General features: G+C 36.4%; 3 protein-coding genes and 2 long non-coding RNA genes across 5 annotated transcripts; 3 read left to right on the top strand and 2 right to left on the bottom strand.

Annotated features, from left to right (window-relative positions):
- Nucleotides 1-445: 445 nt before the first annotated feature.
- On the top strand, nucleotides 446-8,233 carry LOC149726905 (kelch-like protein 12). The gene is made up of 14 exons (XM_089890928.1): nucleotides 446-1,209; nucleotides 2,409-2,529; nucleotides 2,920-3,073; nucleotides 3,456-3,673; nucleotides 3,930-4,079; nucleotides 4,135-4,252; nucleotides 4,309-4,385; nucleotides 4,438-4,624; nucleotides 4,677-4,723; nucleotides 5,353-5,464; nucleotides 6,369-6,431; nucleotides 6,492-6,611; nucleotides 7,197-7,344; nucleotides 7,750-8,233. The coding sequence occupies exons 1-14, from the start codon at nucleotides 1,145-1,147 to the stop codon at nucleotides 7,859-7,861; spliced, it is 1,692 nt and encodes a 563-aa protein (XP_089747054.1). The 5' UTR covers nucleotides 446-1,144; the 3' UTR covers nucleotides 7,862-8,233.
- On the bottom strand, nucleotides 4,797-7,841 carry LOC149726906 (uncharacterized). Its single transcript, XR_016386306.1, has 2 exons — nucleotides 7,747-7,841; nucleotides 4,797-7,361 (listed from the first exon to the last, which is right to left on the bottom strand). It is a non-coding gene; the product is annotated as an uncharacterized LOC149726906 (long non-coding RNA).
- A 2,468-nt stretch (nucleotides 8,234-10,701) lies between the features above and the next one.
- Nucleotides 10,702-12,987, top strand: LOC149726904 (MARVEL domain-containing protein 1-like). The gene is made up of 2 exons (XM_089890898.1): nucleotides 10,702-12,150; nucleotides 12,405-12,987. Exons 1-2 carry the CDS (start codon nucleotides 11,984-11,986, stop codon nucleotides 12,667-12,669), a joined length of 432 nt encoding a protein of 143 aa, XP_089747024.1. The 5' UTR covers nucleotides 10,702-11,983; the 3' UTR covers nucleotides 12,670-12,987.
- A 913-nt stretch (nucleotides 12,988-13,900) lies between these two features.
- On the top strand, nucleotides 13,901-15,403 carry LOC149726903 (uncharacterized). The gene has a single exon (XM_089890893.1). It carries the CDS (start codon nucleotides 13,901-13,903, stop codon nucleotides 15,242-15,244), a length of 1,344 nt encoding a protein of 447 aa, XP_089747019.1. The 3' UTR covers nucleotides 15,245-15,403.
- A 3,690-nt stretch (nucleotides 15,404-19,093) lies between these two features.
- LOC149726902 (uncharacterized) lies at nucleotides 19,094-19,884 on the bottom strand. The gene is made up of 2 exons (XR_016386301.1): nucleotides 19,729-19,884; nucleotides 19,094-19,673 (listed from the first exon to the last, which is right to left on the bottom strand). It is a non-coding gene; the product is annotated as an uncharacterized LOC149726902 (long non-coding RNA).
- Between the last annotated feature and the right edge of the window lie 160 nt (nucleotides 19,885-20,044).

The following is a 20,044-nucleotide window of genomic DNA, read 5'->3' as shown; positions in this document are numbered from 1 at the left end:
GTCAAGAATCGGGACAGAAAAGGGACTTGGCCGGAACGGAGAACGAGTTCGCAGTATTGTCCGCAGATGGAGTCCTACGGGTCAAGAATCGGGACAAAAAACAGGACTTAGTCGGAACGGAGAACGAGTTCGCAGAAATAGTCTGCAGATGGAGTCCTATATATACGGGTCAAGAATCGGGACAGAAAACGGGACTTGGTCGAAACACTGGAGTCGGAAAATGATAACAGAACTTCACTACCGCGAGCACGTCACTTCCGGACGTACAAGGGTGTTGGGGTAATGGGTCAAGTCTAACCTAAATCCCAGGTCCTCACGGACCTCACCCATATAGAATAGAACATAAAAAAATATTAAAAATTAAATAATATTAAAAATTAAATAATAATTTTTTAAATAATATTTTTTAACGTACGATCCTTTTTTGCATTATTTAGGTGCATTTCTAATAATGAATTCATTTATTATTCAAAATTATTAAAGACTATGGACATTCCCGTCTTACCCTGCCTGTTTTCAAAATGGTTAAGTTTCACCTGATGTGCGAATCGCTAGATATATCCGTCGGTTAGCTATTACTAGTTTGTGGTACCAGTCCAAAACCGTTATACATTTTGATAAAATATTGGGCAACATATAAGATCAAGGATCCGTCTTATTCCACTCTACTATACACTTGCCGCAGTTGAAATATAATTTTTAATTAAACATTATATGATTTACAGGAACTTGTATTGTTGCATAACTACCGCGTGACGATAACGTTAACAAGTGTAAATGCCTTTTTACAATGAAACGTGCCCATACATTAGTGCTATTCGCGCATATATGGGGATTTCCCAAAGACAAAAGATTCCTCCTGCTTATGACTATTTTAATGACGATCACGTAAATACAAAAATTCGGACGTGAAACTGGGCGTTTCGTCGTGTATTTGATCCGGGTGACTGTTGATACAGTCAACCCGCTTAATCGGCCCACGTTTAATCGGACCACCCGCTTAATCAGACCAGTTTGGCTTGGTCCCGATGTGGTCCGATTAGGCGGGGTTGACTGTATTTGATATTTTGTTGCAGCATAAAATCAACAGAACTTAAATTACCTTTTTGCTTCATATCTCTTGTTAAGTTATAGATAGATCAAGATGGCGTGCTCTAAACTTCTAAGCTCTGGTGGACATTTTGACGCTATCATGGACATGCTTTCTAAGTAAGATAGGACAATTAAACTAGTTATAATGTCATATGTATTTGTTTCATTGATGCTAGTGAAGAATCTCCCCCCCACCTTTTTTGCTAACCACTAACCCCTAACCCCTAACCACTAACCCCTAACCCCTAACCCCTAACCCCTAACCCCTAACCCCTAACCCCTAACCCCTAACCCCTAACCCCTAACCCCTAACCCCTAACCCCTAACCCCTAACCCCTAACCCCTAACCCCTAACCCCTAACCCCTAACCCCTAACCCCTAACTACTAACTACTAACTACTAACTACTAACTACTAACTACTAACTACTAACTACTAACTACTAACTACTAACTACTAACTACTAACTACTAACTACTAACTACTAACTACTAACTACTAACTACTAACTACTAACTACTAACTACTAACTACTAACTACTAACTACTAACTACTAACTACTAACTACTAACTACTAACTACTAACTACTAACTACTAACTACTAACTACTAACTACTAACTACTAACTACTAACTACTAACTACTAACTACTAACTACTAACTACTAACTACTAACTACTAACTACTAACTACTAACTACTAACTACTAACTACTAACTACTAACCCCTAACCACTAGCCACTAACGCCTAACCACTAACCCCTAGTCACTAACCCCTAACCACTAACCCCCAATCATTAACCCCTAACCACTAACCCCCTAACCACCGTTTCATTCACCTTGTTGTTGCTTAATGATGAAAAAGGTTTAAACCTACACGTTTTGAAAAGCGGATTGTGTTCACTATTTTAAATCTTTCTGCCTGTGAATTGCCTCTATCAATATAGTAGGTGACCTGAAAAACTCTGGTTTAAAAATATTTTTAGATCTCACTGTCACTCGCTGTTGTAACGCTTAACTGTGCTTTCAGTGCAGAAATATGTTATAGTTTACCTAAATTTTATTTATTGCATAAAAATGAAATATTAAACAGCCGTTTTGCGTAACCATTACATCTGGTGCAACCGTTGTATATAAAGTGAATATTGCATGTTTTTTATATTTTAAACGGTAAAGCAACTTTTTTTGTTTTCTTGCTCTGTATTGTCTACACTCTACATACACCAAATAAATATACTCAGTAAGACCAAAAATGCCAGACATAATCGCCATTTCCTGATATGACATTGGTCCTACCAATGATGTTTTTTATCAGGCAACAAGATAGTGGACGTTATTGTGACGTCACACTGGTAGCAGAAGGTCACAATTTTCCAGCACATCGAGCAATTTTAGCAGCGAGTAGCAAATACTTTGACACCATGTTTAATAGTCAGGTAATGTATTGTTTCAATCTTGTGATCTGCAAATACTCTGGACAATAACTTGTCAGAGTTAAATGATAAAAGTCTAGTTTTGTTGCATAGTGGTTAGAATCTATGAACCAGAGGATATGAGTTCGCGATACAATATGGCTACTAATATTCTGTTATGGTTTGTCCGAGTTGTTGGTCAATTGTACAAAAAATAATAATTCATTACAAAGATACGTATGTGGTAACTCATATGCATGGGGTTTATGAAACAGAGGAGCGTTTTAAAGACTGTCTTTGACCAGTTATGCAAGAACAAACAATTTGCATTTATTCATGAAAATCATGATTGATGGTAACCTCTTTTTCTGTAAAAATTGCACAGCATACCTAGATAAGTTTTGTTTGTTGCAGATGAAAGAGGAGTTTGAAAAAGTGATCGAAATAAAAGAAGTAACAAAGTCGGCAATGGAGAAAGTGATCACTTTCATTTATACGAACAAATTCTTATTTTTAGATGAAAATATTAATGAAGTTTTGTATGCAGCTTCACTGATGCAAGTACAAGGTGATAATTAACAATCTTATTTTGGCAAGTCAATTGTATAACATTGCTCCAGCCCAGTGGTCACTAATGGGTTGTCTAAATTGTCAGCCAAACTAAAAATTCAATCGCCTACAAAGTTACATGCGTGGTAATTTGTAAGCAGACACGAGGTGTATAAAACAGAACATACTTCAGTGTTTTATTGATAGTTGTTGATTTGTCATGCAAGGATAAAGAAAGTTACCTTCATTCATTTATTTATTATATACATACTAGATAGCTCATAGCTAATGCCTAGGAAGTCCTTAAAGTTTGGGTTTTTCTGATTCAATGCTTTGCTGTAGCTCAACTAGAGTGCTAAACCATAACAATTAAACATTATGAAGATATATTATTCTTGCAGATCTACTTGCATTAGTTATCCAATATCTTTCGGATAAAATATCTCCAATGAATTGTTTGCATTACCGTCAACTTGGTAAGTTGTATTCTCTCAACGATCTTGTGATGGAATGTGATCGGTGCATTTGTGATAATTTCGATCAAGTTTCAACTCAAGAAAAGTTTTTTGAAACCGATGAAGTGGAAATGGAGAAATTTGTTTCTTCTGGTGAATTGGTGGTGAGACAATGTGATTAAATTAAAATCAAGTAACAAGAAGTAATGGTATTAGCAATAAATGACATCATAATTGTCAATTTGATTTTATTTCGAATGCAACAATGTAAAACTATCAATAACACATGTGTTCACACTTTGTGTGGAAGTCAACATTTCTTAAGTATATTTTTTAATTTCAAGCGACTTTATGTAAATGTTTGGTCTTGTGCGAACTTTACTGATTAGAAACATAAATTATAAACCTTCTAACCACTAGATGAAATCCGAGGAAGTTGTTTATGAGTGTATTGTTGGTTGGGTGAAACATGATCTGGAAACACGGAAACAATATTTCCCAACTTTGTTCAAACATCTAAGATTACAATATATAGATGCTGATTATTTATATCAGAAAATTAGAAAAGAGGTTTCACTTGTTTCACTACGAAGTGGTGTTGTTGTTAATCTACTTTTCATAAAAGGAACTTGTGCGTGAATTTCTTGATTGCAGAGATTTGGTTGACGATGCTTTTTATTTTCATATCAAACCACATTTGCTTGAGAAACAGAAACCAAGGAAAAGTCACTATCCATGCAAAGGTAAGCACAGTGTTGCTGCAATGCTGCTGTTTTTCACAAAATGGTTAACATAACAGAACTTATATTTGTTCCAAACAAGAAGCAAAATATAGCATGTTACACTATGAGAGAAAGGAAATGGTCATCACTGCAGGTAAGTGCATAGGGGGGTAGCTGGTTTCTCAAATAAGATTTCAACTTATTAGGTTGTTGGTGAACCTGAGCAGAGCATGATGTTTATTGTTCATGAGGAGAAAGTGTATTGCTTTGATTTCTTCTATGTAAATTTCCATCTAAAGGCAAATGTTTATAAATGTTTCAATGGAATTCAATGGGAAAAGCTTGCACAGATGAAGAACTACCATTCTGAAGCAGCTGTTGCTTCAATACAAGGTGAATGTGGTTCCTGTATTCAGCATTTGTTATAGGTTGTTTATGAATACAGGTGAAATATTTATTTTTGGTGGGTTGTCACACAGAAAAGATGGTTATATTGTGGGCGTCAAGTGATATTTGTGGGCGTCAAGTGATACGACGTTAGCCCACAGTCCAACTCCATAACATGTCCAGGTTCAAAACTCAGTTTATTCAACAAAACAGTTCGGGTTACAACGACAAAACAACAACGACGTCACGATACTCTCCGGCCTCCAACTGGCTGGTCCAGGCTCACACTGCCTAGCTGTACAGTACAGTACAGGGCTTATAAAGGAGATAACTCAAAGGCGAGAACTCCCAAGGCGAGAAGAAGCGTTATACACGAGAAAACATTATACACATTATACAGCAAGGCAAAGTCTCTCAGTATTGTTACAGGGCAAAGTCTCTTAGCATTGTATATAAAGAAGCATTGTTATACATGGGTTACAGGAAACAATCTAGGCACATTATACAGCAAGGCAAAGTCTCTCAGTATTGTTACAGGGCAAAGTCTCTTAGCATTGTATATAAAGAAGCATTGTTATACATGGGTTACAGGAAACAATCTAGGCGCATACACATTATGCCAGCTGGCCAGCTGTTAAAGTTACACAACGCAAAATTCAATCTTTATGCATTAAGTTAAATTTAGATAATTATATATATTAAATATTTGTGCTCGGAGCACCCTCAACCGCTACAATATGTTCTTTGCAAACAAGATTTCCAAATACAATCCCAACAACAATACTTGGTTAAACGCTGGACCAGCCAAATCATTTCGAACTGAAGCAACTGCAGTAGGAGTTGGAAGTAAGTTGGGTATGGTTGGTACAGTTTGTTAAGACTGATGGTAAACAATTCATATTGCTATTTGCAGTTGGCAATTCATTAACAAATATTATAATCGATGTAACATCTCTTGTGCCGTGACACATTGGTTAGCATGCCTCCCTCTAACCTAGAGGTTATGGGTTTATGGCTTATCGCTGCTACCATTGTGGCGTATGTATCATTGGACAAGACACTTAACTACAATTGCTCCAACCTAGTGGTCACTAATGGGTTGTCCAAATTGTCAGCCATACATAACAACAAAAAAATCTTTAAAAAAATAGTCAAAAGGTGTATGAAATATGACACCCGTGTTATAACGACTGTCATTGCCCTACGCAATAAATAAATTAAACTGTTTTTTAAAAAGTTCCTTCATCAACGTCTGTAAGAACCCCATTATATTATAAATGTGTGAAGTCCTAGAGTGTGAAACATGGTGGTATCTGGAATGTCGGCAAGTGTTGTTCAATCACCCCAAATCCCCTGCTTTGTGTCGTTTTTAGACCACATGTTTGAGTTATCTCATTTGTAATATCGTGTGTGACTGTTTTTTCTTGATGGCTGACAATTTGGATAATCTATAGGCATTCAGTAATTATAAATTAGTGCTTAGTAAAATACACACTCACAAAAGTATCAGAATAAAACCTAGCATCCTTTGTTTAATATGTGACATTTATTTGTTTTTTGTTCAATATGTGGCACAACACCTAGCTATGGTGCTGTAAGAAATTTAATTTTCATTTTTAATTGTTCTGTGTGGTGCAAAAGACTGTCAGTTGTCATTTATATTAATTATGGATTTAGTGATAATAGGAGTCAGAGTTCTACTTTCTTGAAAATTTTAAACCCAACAATGTTTATGCATTTATTTCCTCAGATGTAGCCTATATTTGTGGAGGGTATGAACAAGTAAATGGTAATCCAAGAAACGCTACAACAGGTTTGCTTCCAAAAAAATATTATTTTTTTTTTGTTGTTACTGAAGTATTTTCCTTTTTAGTTTGTGCAAAAGTTGAAATGTATGATACAGTAAACAACACATGGGAAGAAGGAAAGAATATGATAAAAGGAAGAGCTTCTTGTGCTGCTGTTCATTTTGATGGAAAAATATTTGTATTTGGTAACTTGGTCATTATTTTAATATGTTTTGATTGTACATGTCTTTGCTTTATATGTTCTAATGCATTTAATTTTAAACATATTTTGATACATTAAATTTTATATTCTGATACATTGAATTTTAAAGTGTCTGTTACACATCAAACTGTTGGTTGCAATCAATGTAATATTAATAACTGAACATGATGATATAAATTTATATCATCTGAGCAGGTCTAATTAGCAAATAAGTGAAATAACTAAAACTTTGACTTCAAATTGTCAGGGTATAACAGTCAACCAATGCCAGTACTTACTTTTTGAATTTTATAGATTACTTTCATGCTACTGTTTTAAAACTTTAAATCACCATAAACTTTTGTGTTGATCAGCTATCTTAAAGAAAGGGAACAGGTTTTGTAAGTTTCAAGACTGAAAATTATTGATACAAATACAATAATAACAATATTGTGTCAAAGCTACTGTTGTAAATATTGCAGTTTGGTATTAAAGAAGCATTTTGAATTTGATATATTACCAACTGTCTTAAAAATAAACTAGTTTTATCCTCGGTTGAATCTATATTGATTCATAATAAAACTGTCAGGTGGATTTGGTTCAAACAACACCCTGTTGTCAAGTGGTGAATTTATGAACATTGCTGATGGAGTTTGTACGATGTTAACAAACAACATTCCTTTTCAACTTGGTGAAGTTTCTGCTTGTTGTATTGGTGATATTGCAATGTATGGAAGGTGAGATGTGATTTGAGCTGTGCAATAACATATGAATGAATTATTGTAACTTACTTTATTCTCGCGTGGCTGGAAAACCACAGTTGTTAAACACTGGTTTCATACACCTCATGCCAGCCTATGAGTTACCAAGTATGTTGCTTTGTGGCTGATTATTTTTTGGGTGATTTTTTTATGTGTGGCTCATAATTTGGACAACCCATTAGTGACCACTGGGTTGGAGCAATTACCACTAAGTGTCTTGCCTAAAGACACATTCGCCCACAATGGTAGCAGCGAACAGCCTTGAACCCACAACCTCTGGGTTAGAGGCAGACGCTAACCAACTGTGCCATGGTGCCACTCAGGCTTATACAATGTAGAAAAAAAGAAGTAATAGGCTTTATTATTAATCATAATTACCAGTTCCAAACCTGGACATATTGCACTGTACAACACAAACAATGATGAATGGAGAACTTTTAAAGAGGAAGGACAAAATTTGTTCAAAGGAAGAGGATGCTTGATGGCAAAATAAAAAAAACATCAGAATTTTAAATATTTATAATTTTTATGTACATTGTTTTATCCTTTATATACAAACTCTTGTTTATATTATATAGCAGCGTGGGGTAAGACAGAACTCTTAGGCAAATATTTTCCAAAATTTCTACAACCAAATTATATGACGGTTATAAATTATTTCATTGGGAAATATTAATACTCATAATTAATATTATTTTTGGCAAATATTTATAAATATTGTTTTTAAAATAATGAAACTTTTAATTCGCTAAGTTTGTGTGGTTAAGTTAGTAGACTGGTAGAGTGACTACCTTTTAGAATTGTATCAATAGTTGCTAATATATTGGCTCTGTATACTGTATAATAAAATCGCTGTTCCATCCTGCCCCGACGCACACGCTATCCGACTCCGCAACGCATTGCACACCGATGTATGACGTCTGTACGGCACAGCTCAGTTTATTACGCGGTGAAAGTTCGGCATCGTGCTTAGAAGGCAAAGTGAGACAGCAGGGTATTGCAAGCCCTGTACTGCCTGACAGTACAGGAAAGTGAAAGGTTTATATAACGAAAAACACGTGTAGCAAAACAATAAAACGCGTCATTGGCATGTGGCAATTTCCTCGCCTGGCATACACACAACTGGGTAATTGTTTTATTATCACGACTAGAATGACGGGAAAGTAGATGTTACAAAAGCAGCAAAACTGCATTCCATTCCTGTCATGCTTTTGTTTTCGCTATACCCCGTTGCTTTATATTCAATCCTTATGCATTAGGGTTAAATTTAGCTATCTTTATATCATTAAATCTGTGCTAGAGCGCAATCAACCGCTACACATATATCCAATATCTATAAAGCATGAATGTTATTTACTTTATCCCCATGTGCCCGGAAAACAAGTCATTATAACACGGGTGTTTATACACCTCATGCCAGCTTACGAGTTATCATGTATGTTACTTTGTGGGTGATTATTTTTGCTAGGGAATTTTTATTTTTTTATGTATGGCTGATAATTTGGACAGCCCATTAGTGACCACTGGGTTAGAGCAATTGCTGTTGGGTGTCTTGCCCAAAGACACATATGCCCACAATAGTAGCATGGACGAGCCATGAACCCATGACCTATGGGTTACAGGCAGGCCCGCCATCCACTTTGCCACAGCGCCGGTAAATCCATATTCTTACATCCAGGAATTTTAGAATAAATGTATATAGTAGAGTGGGGTAAAACTGGACCCTTAAGCACTTGTTGCTAAATATTTCCAAACTCAAAATTTGTGGGAGTTTTATACGTGATACCATGCATTGTTACTATCACAGCTATTGACAATAACTCTATTAATAAAGTTTACATTTCTGTTAGAACACGGGTATTGCTACACTACTTTTGCACAAGCTACTACTTCTCATAATTTATCTCCAAGTGCCTATGTCTAAATTTCGAATAAATGTTCCATATATTATCGTATTATTATATTGGTGTATTATATTTAAACTACCGACAAATTTACAAAGTGGGGTAAGACGGAACAAAACTTGAAATATTTTATATTAATAATTTATTTAACTTGTAGGCTAGTTAATCTATCAAAATTGAAGGGTTGTGCTAATTTCTTTGCCACATAAACTTTATCTCTATAATTTTAAAACGGTAATTTTGTGTTGATATTATACCTAATTTAATCTATATTAACCCACGCTTATTTTTCTCATGTAAAAACCTGCTTATTTTCTTGTGTAAAACCGAATGAATGAATGAATGAATGAATGAATGAATGAATGAATGAATGAATGAATGAATGAATGTAACTAAAACCAATTTTATGAGACAAAATCAAACTGTATAAAATATTTTAATCTATTTATTACTGTATTGATGATTCAAACTCGCAACTAAATATGGTCAGGAGTTTTAATATGGTTTAGCGAGCATTTAAAATGAACGTCTTACTATTTTGCTTCTTTTGAAAAACTTTTACACCGACTTTTAGCACTTATAACAACAGTTAATTATCATCTTTGGCGCGCTCTTAGTTGGACCGTCATAGAATACCGTGGAGTGAAAAAAATACTGTAATAGATTTTCGTTTATCATTGATTACTTGCACCAGATCCTTACTCAAACTATGGTGCTTATAACTTTACATAGTGTAAATGACAAACAGGATAAACTTTATACGTGTCCGAGCATGTCCTTTCCCGTAATAAATAGACAATACGAAGTAAAAATTCGCAACAATGGAGTGGCGTTTACTATTGATTCATTAACTCTCCGAAACACAAAAAAAACTTGATATCGATATGTAAGTGTCCTGTTACATTGTAATGAAATGAACGAAACGATGAGAAAATTTTCGTCAGAAAGGATTTCTAACGCTTACCACTTGTTCATTTATGAATGTCTTTATAGGTTCTTGCTAAACTAAAGGTAACGTGGTATTTATCTGATTGCAAAAATGATTGATCTAGACTCTAGAAGATAAATGTTAGGTTGTTGCAAACGTTAACTAAGTGTTGTCAGGTTTTACAGCATGGAGAGCCTACACGAGTGTTGCGACCGAGCATATAGTAAATTTAAAACACGTAAAACCATGACAGACATATTTTTTGTCACCGGCTGACACCAATATTACTTCGCTAGCGAACACATTTTTCTCCCGGTATCGTGATATACTAGGGTGGGGAAAGATGGGACACCCTTCACACATAATAACCAAATAACCTGATCGTGTTTAAACAATTAACAACGATCTATAGGAGCCGTGAGGATAAAGTTTTATAAAAAATCGTTGAATGTTTGTTTACTACCAAATTGGAGGGGAAAAAAAGATTGAAAAGGTGTCCCATCTTTCCCCATCCTACTATACACTAGTTCCGATTGATATATACCGGGCGCGTGAAAAAAATATCCCTTTATTTATTTATTTATAATTTTTTTGAATGGGAATAAAACGCCAGTGACCTTGATTAGATGTATGCGTCAAATATATTTTCGCAAAAATATTCAAAAATTTAATGTTCATATGATTGAATTTATGACCATACTTTTTTATGTTTAACATCAACCATCCACATACTTTGCGCTATAACATATTTAAAGCTAAGTAGAAAATTTTTTAAATATGTTTTTATGACGAATATATATATATAGTAGGATAGGGGAAGATGAGACACCTTTTCGTTCTATTTTCTCGTACATTTTGGTAGCAAACAAAAAACATTCAAGGAATTATAAAACCTTGTCCTCGCGACTTCCATAGACCATTGTTAATTGTTTAAAATACGATCAGAATATTTATATATTTCGTGTTAAAGGTGTCCCATCTTCCCCCACCCCACTATACTTTTTTTAATTATTGGAAGTTTATTTTAGAATCGGTACCGCTGAGGCTTAATTAGTACAGATGCTAAATTTTATGTTAGTAGTATGAGTAGAAGGTATCAAAAGTGGCCGCTATAATTTTTGTATTCTAGGATCACCTTGGTAACAGCACCTGTAAATTAAATAAAATAAGCCTATTTAACTGGCATAAAATAAGTTTGTTGGGGGTACTTACTTTTTCAAGGATACAAAGAACATACTAAACAAAGTTTTAACGTGTAAATGTCATGTCTGGAACGTTTTCAATGGAGGGTCGTATATTTGGACCGGTGGTGGTCATTGTATTTGTTCCGACCTTCTGCAGATGCGCAGTAATGTCTCGGCGCATGCGCAATAGCGTTCGTTATAAATAAATCGATCGCGGAAGGAATATGTTACGTTTATAAATTTATATACGGTTCGTAAAAAAGTGACGTCGGTAAATTTGTACCTTTCTAAATTTACACTCAAAATAAGTCAACCTCAAAAAATAAAGTTTAAAAGAGTCAAATTATAACATATTTTTTTTATAATTTTATTGAATTTTCTATTTTAACAAAAAAATAAAATCTGATCCAAATTATTCTACGCTCTTTATAAATTAAACAGCCAGGAGCGTTGATGCAATGTGTCTTGGATCTAAATGTTAAAGCTAGTTACGTAATACATTTATCATATCTCTGCAGCATTTGTATAACCCTTGGTTTATATAATTCTAAACCTATAGCAAAAGCATTGAGTTTGAATCACCCAATACCACCACAACGATGTCGTTCAAACAATATTTGTTTTCACCGCAAGCCAGTTTGCAAATATGGGAGATAATTTTTGGTTTGATATGTTGGGCAATCGTTGCTTCTCATCCAGTGCTCCCGTGGTTACCAGCATGGCAGTTTGTCATGTTCGTTTCGGTCTCGTCATGGAGTCTGACACTGTAAGTAACTACAGATAGGCTAAATATAGTAGAGTGTGGGAAGATGGGAGATCTTTCCATTCTATTTTCTTTTCCAACTTAGTAGTAAACAAAGAACATTCAAAGAATTCTAAAACCGTATCCTTATGACTCCCACAGACCGTTGTTAATTGTTTAAAACACGTTCAGGATATTTGAATAATATGTGATAAAGATGTCCCATCTTTCCCCACCCTACACTACTTACAAGTGAAATTTCTGTTTTTTGTTTTTACGATTCGATTTGTTATCTGTTTGGCCGCTCTTCATAACAGAGTTTGCCCCGAACTTTCTTGGCACAAAATTGAGCTGATTTTTAATGGTTTCTCGACGTTGTTGTATTTTATTGCTACGTGTGTTGCTGCTGCCTACACAGGAGGACTTTCTCGTCTCATTGCTGCTACGGTATTCGCTGGCCTCACGACAATGGTCTACAATATGCACACTACATTGGCATTTGAGAACTACAAAGTTGATTCAGCCGTCGGTGTCTCAACTTAAGCACAAAAACGTGTTTTATCGGTCTTTTAATAATACAAATTTTTCATAATATATGAAATATTGTGTAAACAAATAAACTTTGATCAAAAATTTATTCCGAAATAAAGTATAGAGTCCGACATTGGGAATATTAAGAAAACCACAAAAAAAACTGTTATTGGCTTGTCAACATTTATTTATAGTAGGGTGGGGGAGATAGGATACCTTTACCACGTAATATCCGAATATCTGGGTCCCAACGGAAAACGGTTTTATATTTTTTTAAATGTTCTTTGTTTACTTCCAAATGGGAAAAATGGAATAAAAAGGTGTCCCATCCTTCCCCACCGTACTATATATCTATTAACAGCCAATTTTTTTCAATGAATTTTTTTATAAAATTGCAACATGAAGATAAATACCATTAAAAAGTTGGCTGATGACACCTTTTGGTAAACCGTTTACTGGAGCACAGAAACGGTTTAACAACGCTCATAAGAAAACAATCATTGGTGGAAAAGTAGGTTTAAGTGTTTAATTTTAAAGCATGTAAAACTTAAATATTTCTCGAATTTAGGTCATTAGGAATCCTAAAACAACGATGGCGAATTATTGATCACTCCGGTGGCAGACTGTGTTACACTCCTAAGAAGGCTTGTCAAATTACAATGGCATGTTGTATACTGCACAATATCTGTCGCCACAGAAAGGTTCCAATGCCTCCCGAAACCCCAAAAAATGCTGCTCTGTTAATGGACAAGCTTAGTAGTGTTGAATTCGAAAATACGACGTCTTCAGATGAAAGAGGAGGAGTAAGTGTGCGAAACGCTATTGTAAATATGTTTGAATAAAATCAAATTATACCGAACGGCTTGTTTTCATGGGGGGTTTCACAACCGCATTGCGGTTGGGGCAAACGCGGCGACAAGTCAGTTTATTTGATTAAGTGTCCCATTAGATAAACCGTAGCGGCAGTATTGACAGTGATCAATAATATTAGGTAATCTAAATGTCTCTTTGAGCGTTCAGTTGCAACAGTTTATTAAACACAATGAACGAAATAAAGAAATAAATAAGAACGAAACTAAACAAATGAATAGCGCGTATAGGCAATTTAACATTTTTTTAAAGCAAGTCTTTCAATCTCCACTTGAAGGCGTTGTTGAATGTTTTTGATTTCAACAAGAGTGGAAGAGATTGTTGTGCCTTTTTTTTTGGTTGTGCACGGCAGCGTGCGGACGGTTCTCGCAACATGCGCGAAAAAGCTAGCTTTGCTAGGGTGGTGAGCACCCAAAAGATTAATATGTTTAAACGCCCCAACTGTCTGAGTTTTAAAACAGAAAAGCAAATCAAAAGACACGAAGTGATTGATATCTTAAAGAAAATAGGCTTTGAAAGAAAGAAAATTCAGGGAATTGCTGAAATGAAAGGAACCAAAATCGATGTCACTTGCAGCTCAAGAGAAAATGTTCTAGAGCTAAGAGAAATACTATCTAAACGGGAAGAGTTTTACAATGTATACTTGTACGAATCGGATCATGTTAATGTCATCCTGGGATGGGTACCTATACCATTTCCTGACCTTTTAATAACCGAATTTCTGCAACATAACCATGGATCAGTAGATAAAATAGTTCAAAAGACCGACAGAGATGGGCTTAAAACCGGCGTAAGGATAGCAGTAATGAAAAAAGAGGACCTGATGAAGCACCCAATACCAAGCTATATCTCAATAAATAATATGGAGTTTTACGTCACTTACAATGGGCAAACAGTAACCTGTAAATATTGTAAAGAACCTGGGCACAAACAAGCCGAATGCTCCAAAAGATTGCAGGATTACCCAAGATTAGAACATAAAACAAAACAAAGTGATAAAGATCAACTCACTGGCACTACAGTCGACGATATTCTTCCGCGTGACGTCACATCTACGCCTAAGGAGAAGGTGCGCGGCAGTCTAGATCGAGACTCACCAAGCCTCGAGGTAATGCCTACAGCAAATCATCCGAGAGAAGCAGTACTTGCTGAGAATATAGAGGCAAGTAGCAAGTCGGGTCAAGTGAAATCTAGACCAAAAAGGCCACTATCGAGCCCGGAAGAGTGTAACAAAGCCAAGATGCACTCTGTCAGTCTCAGTGAAACAAAACTCCCTGTGAGCTGTCTGAAGTGCAAAAATGAAGGATTGTCCACAGAGAATGCTACGTCATACCACTGTTGGGGTTGCTCGCAGGAGTTTGTCGTGGCTCGCACTTGTTGCTCAAATGACTTGTTTCTGGAATCAATGGAAGTAGAAGATACAAGCTGCCCTTTATGCCAGAGGAGATTGAAGAAGATGGCTTGCTGCAACACCTTTCAACCAGAGTCTCGGTTGGACGACGGCTGCTACGAGTGCGTCACTTGTCAAAGGTATTCTAGACTTTGTAAATGTTCAAATTTTAGCTGTTTCGGCAATAGAAATACCAGTAAAGCTTGCAAAAACATTGCGTGTAAAAGTAAGCTAATTAACTGTGAATGCGGGAAGCGGTATATCGAAGAACTTGACGACGAACCATTTGTATGTCCTTGTGGTTGTGTTTATAGATGTGAAGCGTAACTATTGATTTAGCAAATCTGGACGACTTTTATTTTAACTTTTTAATGTCACTTAATATTGCTATTTATAATGTGGCTGGTTTGCGGGATAGCAAAAAGCGCAAAGCAGTGTTCAACTTTATCCGAGGTAAAAAACTTAATTTCACATTTCTACAAGAAACACACGGCTGTGCAGTCTCTAATAGGCTATGGGAAATGGAATGGGGAGGACAAATTCTTTGGGCTAATGGGTCAAACAGAAGTAGAGGGGTGGCGATACTTTGCGATAAAAAAACTTCTTACACTTTGGGAAGCACTAATGCAGACCCAGAGGGAAGATATATAACCGCTGAAATTCGAATAGAATCTCGAACGCTGCTGCTGGCAAACATATACGCCCCTAACAGAGATGACCCGATATTTTTTGAAGATTTATTCCAAACAGTTTCTCGCACGATAACCAGCGCAGATATAATTTTAGGCGGTGATTTCAATCTTACACTTGACCCGCACTTAGATAGACATAATCCAAACGCCGAAAGAAACCATAATGCGCGAGAGACTGTCCTGGAGCACATGCAAACTCTTGGACTAGAAGACGCGTTTCGATTAAAAAACTGTAACCTTAAACAATTTACTCGCTACCAATCTAATCCATATTCAGCCGGTCGAATTGATTTGTTCCTACTATCCCAACAACTCGTGCCAAAGTTAAGTAATTGCGTTATTCGTCCAAGCATTAGATCTGATCACAGTCTTGTGATACTGTCCCTGCGTTTATCCCCTATTAACAGAGGGAAGGGTTTGTGGAAACTTAATAACTCGTTACTGCAAGATGAAGCGTCAGTTACTAAAATACGGAAACTAATCAGGGACTTTGGCGCAACCAATCCTCGCGGACATGTCAATGCTCATGTTCGATGGGACACTTTAAAGTGTGTGGTTCGTGGAGAATTCATTAAACTAAGCGCACAATATAGAAAATCGATACAGAAGACTCAGACGAAACTAGAAAATAAACTAGCCTCTGTAGAATCCGAAGTCACCGATGCTGGGTCCAACCCAGATGAAAGTCTTCTGGAGCGTAGACAACAACTGCGTAACGAACTGGATTGTTTAATTGAACATCGCACACATGGCGCTATAATAAGAAGTCGTGCGCGCTGGGCCGAGAGTGGTGAAAAATGCTCCAAATTTTTTTTAAACTTAGAAAAACGTAACTCTGAGAAAAAAACGATATGGCGTCTTAAAAAGTCAAACACCGTGCTAACCGACCAATTGGAAATAATTAATGAACTCCGTACTTTTTATAAAAATCTATATGATCCAGGGCCGCAACCGATACCAATATCCGATATCGCCAATCACTTAAACTCGCTATCGCTACCAAGACTTAGCCATGACGACGCTCTCAATCTTGAGCAACCTATAAGAGTAGAAGAAATACACTCAATTATAACGTCCATGCCTAATAATAAAACGCCCGGGAACGACGGACTCACAGCAGAGTTTTACAAAACCTTTTGGCCGGATATTAAAGTATTCCTTATCGACTCGATTCGACGCACTGAAGCTACAGGCATGTTGTCGAATTCCCAGACCGAAGGCGTAATAACACTGATTCCGAAAGAAGGTAAAGATCCGTTGCTTGCTACAAATTACCGACCTATCACGCTCCTCAACGTTGATTACAAAATATTTTCTAAAATAATTAACTCAAGAATTAAATCCACGTTACCTGAGCTAATACATCCAAATCAAAATGGCTTTATGAAAGGGCGTTTCATTGGTGATAACATAAGACTGTTGTTTGACGTAATCGACTACTGTGACTCAGAAAACATCCCAGGAACGGTGGTCAGCCTCGATTTTTTTAAAGCCTTTGACACGTTAACCTTTAACTATATACATGAAATGGTAAAAAACTGGGGTTTTCCGAAGTACATACAAAAATGGATCAACATTTTTTACAATAATCCGCGGTGCGCAGTAGCAAATAACGGGCATGTGTCTCCCCTGTTTAGGGTCGGAAGAGGTTGTAGGCAAGGAGATCCAATATCTCCTTCACTTTTTGTTCTTGCCATTGAAACGTTAGCTGCAGAAATTCGTGCAGCTGACTTTAAAGGTATTGAAGTCGACGGCAATCAGATCAAAGTATCGCTCTTTGCAGATGACACCGTTATATTTACAGACGGCACGCAGAAAAGCTTTGACAGTATCTTTAAAATTTTACATGGGTTTGGGGTTAAATCTGGTTGCACAATTAACCTTCAAAAATCTCAAGCGTTTCACATCGGTAGCAAACGAAAGTGTTTAAGCAGGCCAATGTCGGGCCAGGGACTTAGGTGGCCTCAAGATCATATGAAATACTTGGGCATTGAATTTCCTATTCAAAATGAAAGCGATAAAAATTTAATAAAATCCAATTTAACAAAGCCGCTAAATAAGATTGCAACTCTTCTAAACATTTGGTCAGGCAGAGCCCTTACAATGCTCGGAAAGATTACGGTCGTGAAATCTCTAATAATCCCGATACTAACATATAAGGTAAGCGTGCTTCCAATACCAATCCCGACACAAATTATAAAGTCCTTAAACACGAGAATTTTTCGGTTCGTTTGGGGATCAAAATGGGAACGAATAAAAAGAAAAACGCTGTGCCAAGAGATAAAACGGGGAGGTGCAAGCATGATCGACATTGAAGCTTACACTCTAGCCCTACAGTCCAAGTGGTTAAAATTTCTCATAAATCCAGCATATGAGTCATCGTGGAAACTTATTGAATCCCGTTACTTTAACTCAGAGATCTTACTGGCTACATTACTATCAACTATACGTGAAACGTCCGTCGAATTCAAACGAATGTTACCGATCCGATCGTTACGAACCACCTTACTAACGATTAAACGTATTTATAACTGTGGAGCGTTGGGCGAGAAAATTAATAGCAATAGATGTTTATGGTTAAACGCAAAAGTTAAGTGTCGCTCTCATCCGTTTTTCATCCAAGAGTTTGCAAGTGCCGGGATAATAAACTACTGCCAAATAATCAATGAAGTGGGTAACTATATGAGCTATTCAGAAATTGTCGAAAAATATAGGGTGAAAGACAGTAATACCGATTATAAATGTTACAACGAACTAATAAAATCTATACCAGACAGTTGGGACAAGGGTAATGTCGAGATAGAGAATCATGCCGCTGACGCAGCAAAACTGCTAGATGGCGTTAAAGAACTTAAAGCAACAAACTCGATTTACCGAGAAATAACTGGCGCATTTAAAGATCCGAACCCCAAAACACAACAAAAATGGGCCTTAATAGTGGGATACATTGAAAATTGGGAGAAAGTGTATTTAAGAAATTATTTCTGCACAGTCGAAACAAGATTACGGTCATTTCAAATAAAACTACAAAACCACGGTATCGTAACTAATGAACTACTATTTAAATTGGGATTTAAAGACAATGACAGCTGTGTTTACTGTAGAGATGAAACTGAAACGATAATCCATGCTTTTTATAATTGTCCAAAAGTTAAAGACTATTGGTATAAAGTTGAAAACTGGATTTGCGCAAGGGTCCGTAGACCATTTTGCTTTCACGTAAAACACTTTTTATTCGGTGTTAATGATGTTCTTGTGAACTGCTTATTGTTGTGTGCTCGATTTTGTATTTATCGCTGTAGAGTGCAGGAGAAAATTCCCGTAGTAAAAATTTTTGTTCATGAAGTGGAAAGGATCCAAGCCACTGAATATCAAATAGCCAAAATACGTGGTCTTACTTCCACACATTTTATGAAATGGGGTGCAGCCGTTTGTTAATGTTGTTACTACAATCGTACTGTTGTTCGTAATTTTTATTGCAATAAAAAAAAAAAAAAAAAAAAAAAAAAAAAAGGAAGAGATTGTTGTGATTTGATACAATGTAGACTTCTGCAAGTCAACTATTTGAGCGTTGGTTTACGTGGTTTCCCTTCTCTGTTGCTTTGCCGGTGGCTCTTCGAAAGAGCCGGCCCTCGAATACGAAGCAGTAGTGTTGAGGAAGCGTCGGTACAAGAGTTACAAGCATACTTGTGCAGGGTTGTAATATTTCGAAAATGCTGTCTTCTGAAACTTAGTAAACAACGTTCATGTTTCAGTCCAAAACACTTGTATATTTTGAGTAAGTTTCGTACTTTTATATTATAGCAATATGAAATACATTTACCGTTGGACAAAACCATATTATGGGCTCCTTCGATATCCTTTACGGCTTCTTCCCCAATAATTGAGATGATTTTGTAGTGGCGTTTTGTAGGTTTGGCAACACAGACTTTGCCACCCCCGTTTTTTGGCATTCTAACCTCCACGCGGAAACTACGTTTTTGGAAGAAGTTTGAAGGTCAAACCACTTTTTTTCGGACATCTTTGTCTTGTCGTGGAGTTTTGGAAAGAGTTACAGCATTAACCTGCACAAGCAGCATAAGTTACAGGTGTTGCACAACAACAAATGACAATACTTACGTTTGCTGTTATCGTTTTCCAAAGAAGGTTCTTATTGTGGTCAATAACGCTATCTGAAAACGAACCTAATGCTACTCTTGCATTCTTTTCCATGGAGTTTACTAATACTGTCATTTCATCCTCAGTCCATTTTGCCGATGTTGTACGTACCGCCATTTTAATATTTTACAGTGTATTGTGACGTTTAGTATGTAACCACAGAACTAAAAAAGAGTGGAACGCGCAACTGCCCAAAACCATGATATTTTCTTTTTTCTATTCACGTGACCGCCAACTCATTCCCCATTTCCTTACGTCTCCATTGTAAAAGATAGGC

The sequence above is a fragment of the Ciona robusta genome, chromosome 12 (assembly GCF_009617815.1).
Source record: "Ciona robusta chromosome 12, ASM961781v2".
Lineage (NCBI taxonomy): Eukaryota > Metazoa > Chordata > Ascidiacea > Phlebobranchia > Cionidae > Ciona > Ciona robusta.
This window is presented reverse-complemented; position numbering and strand designations above follow the sequence as displayed.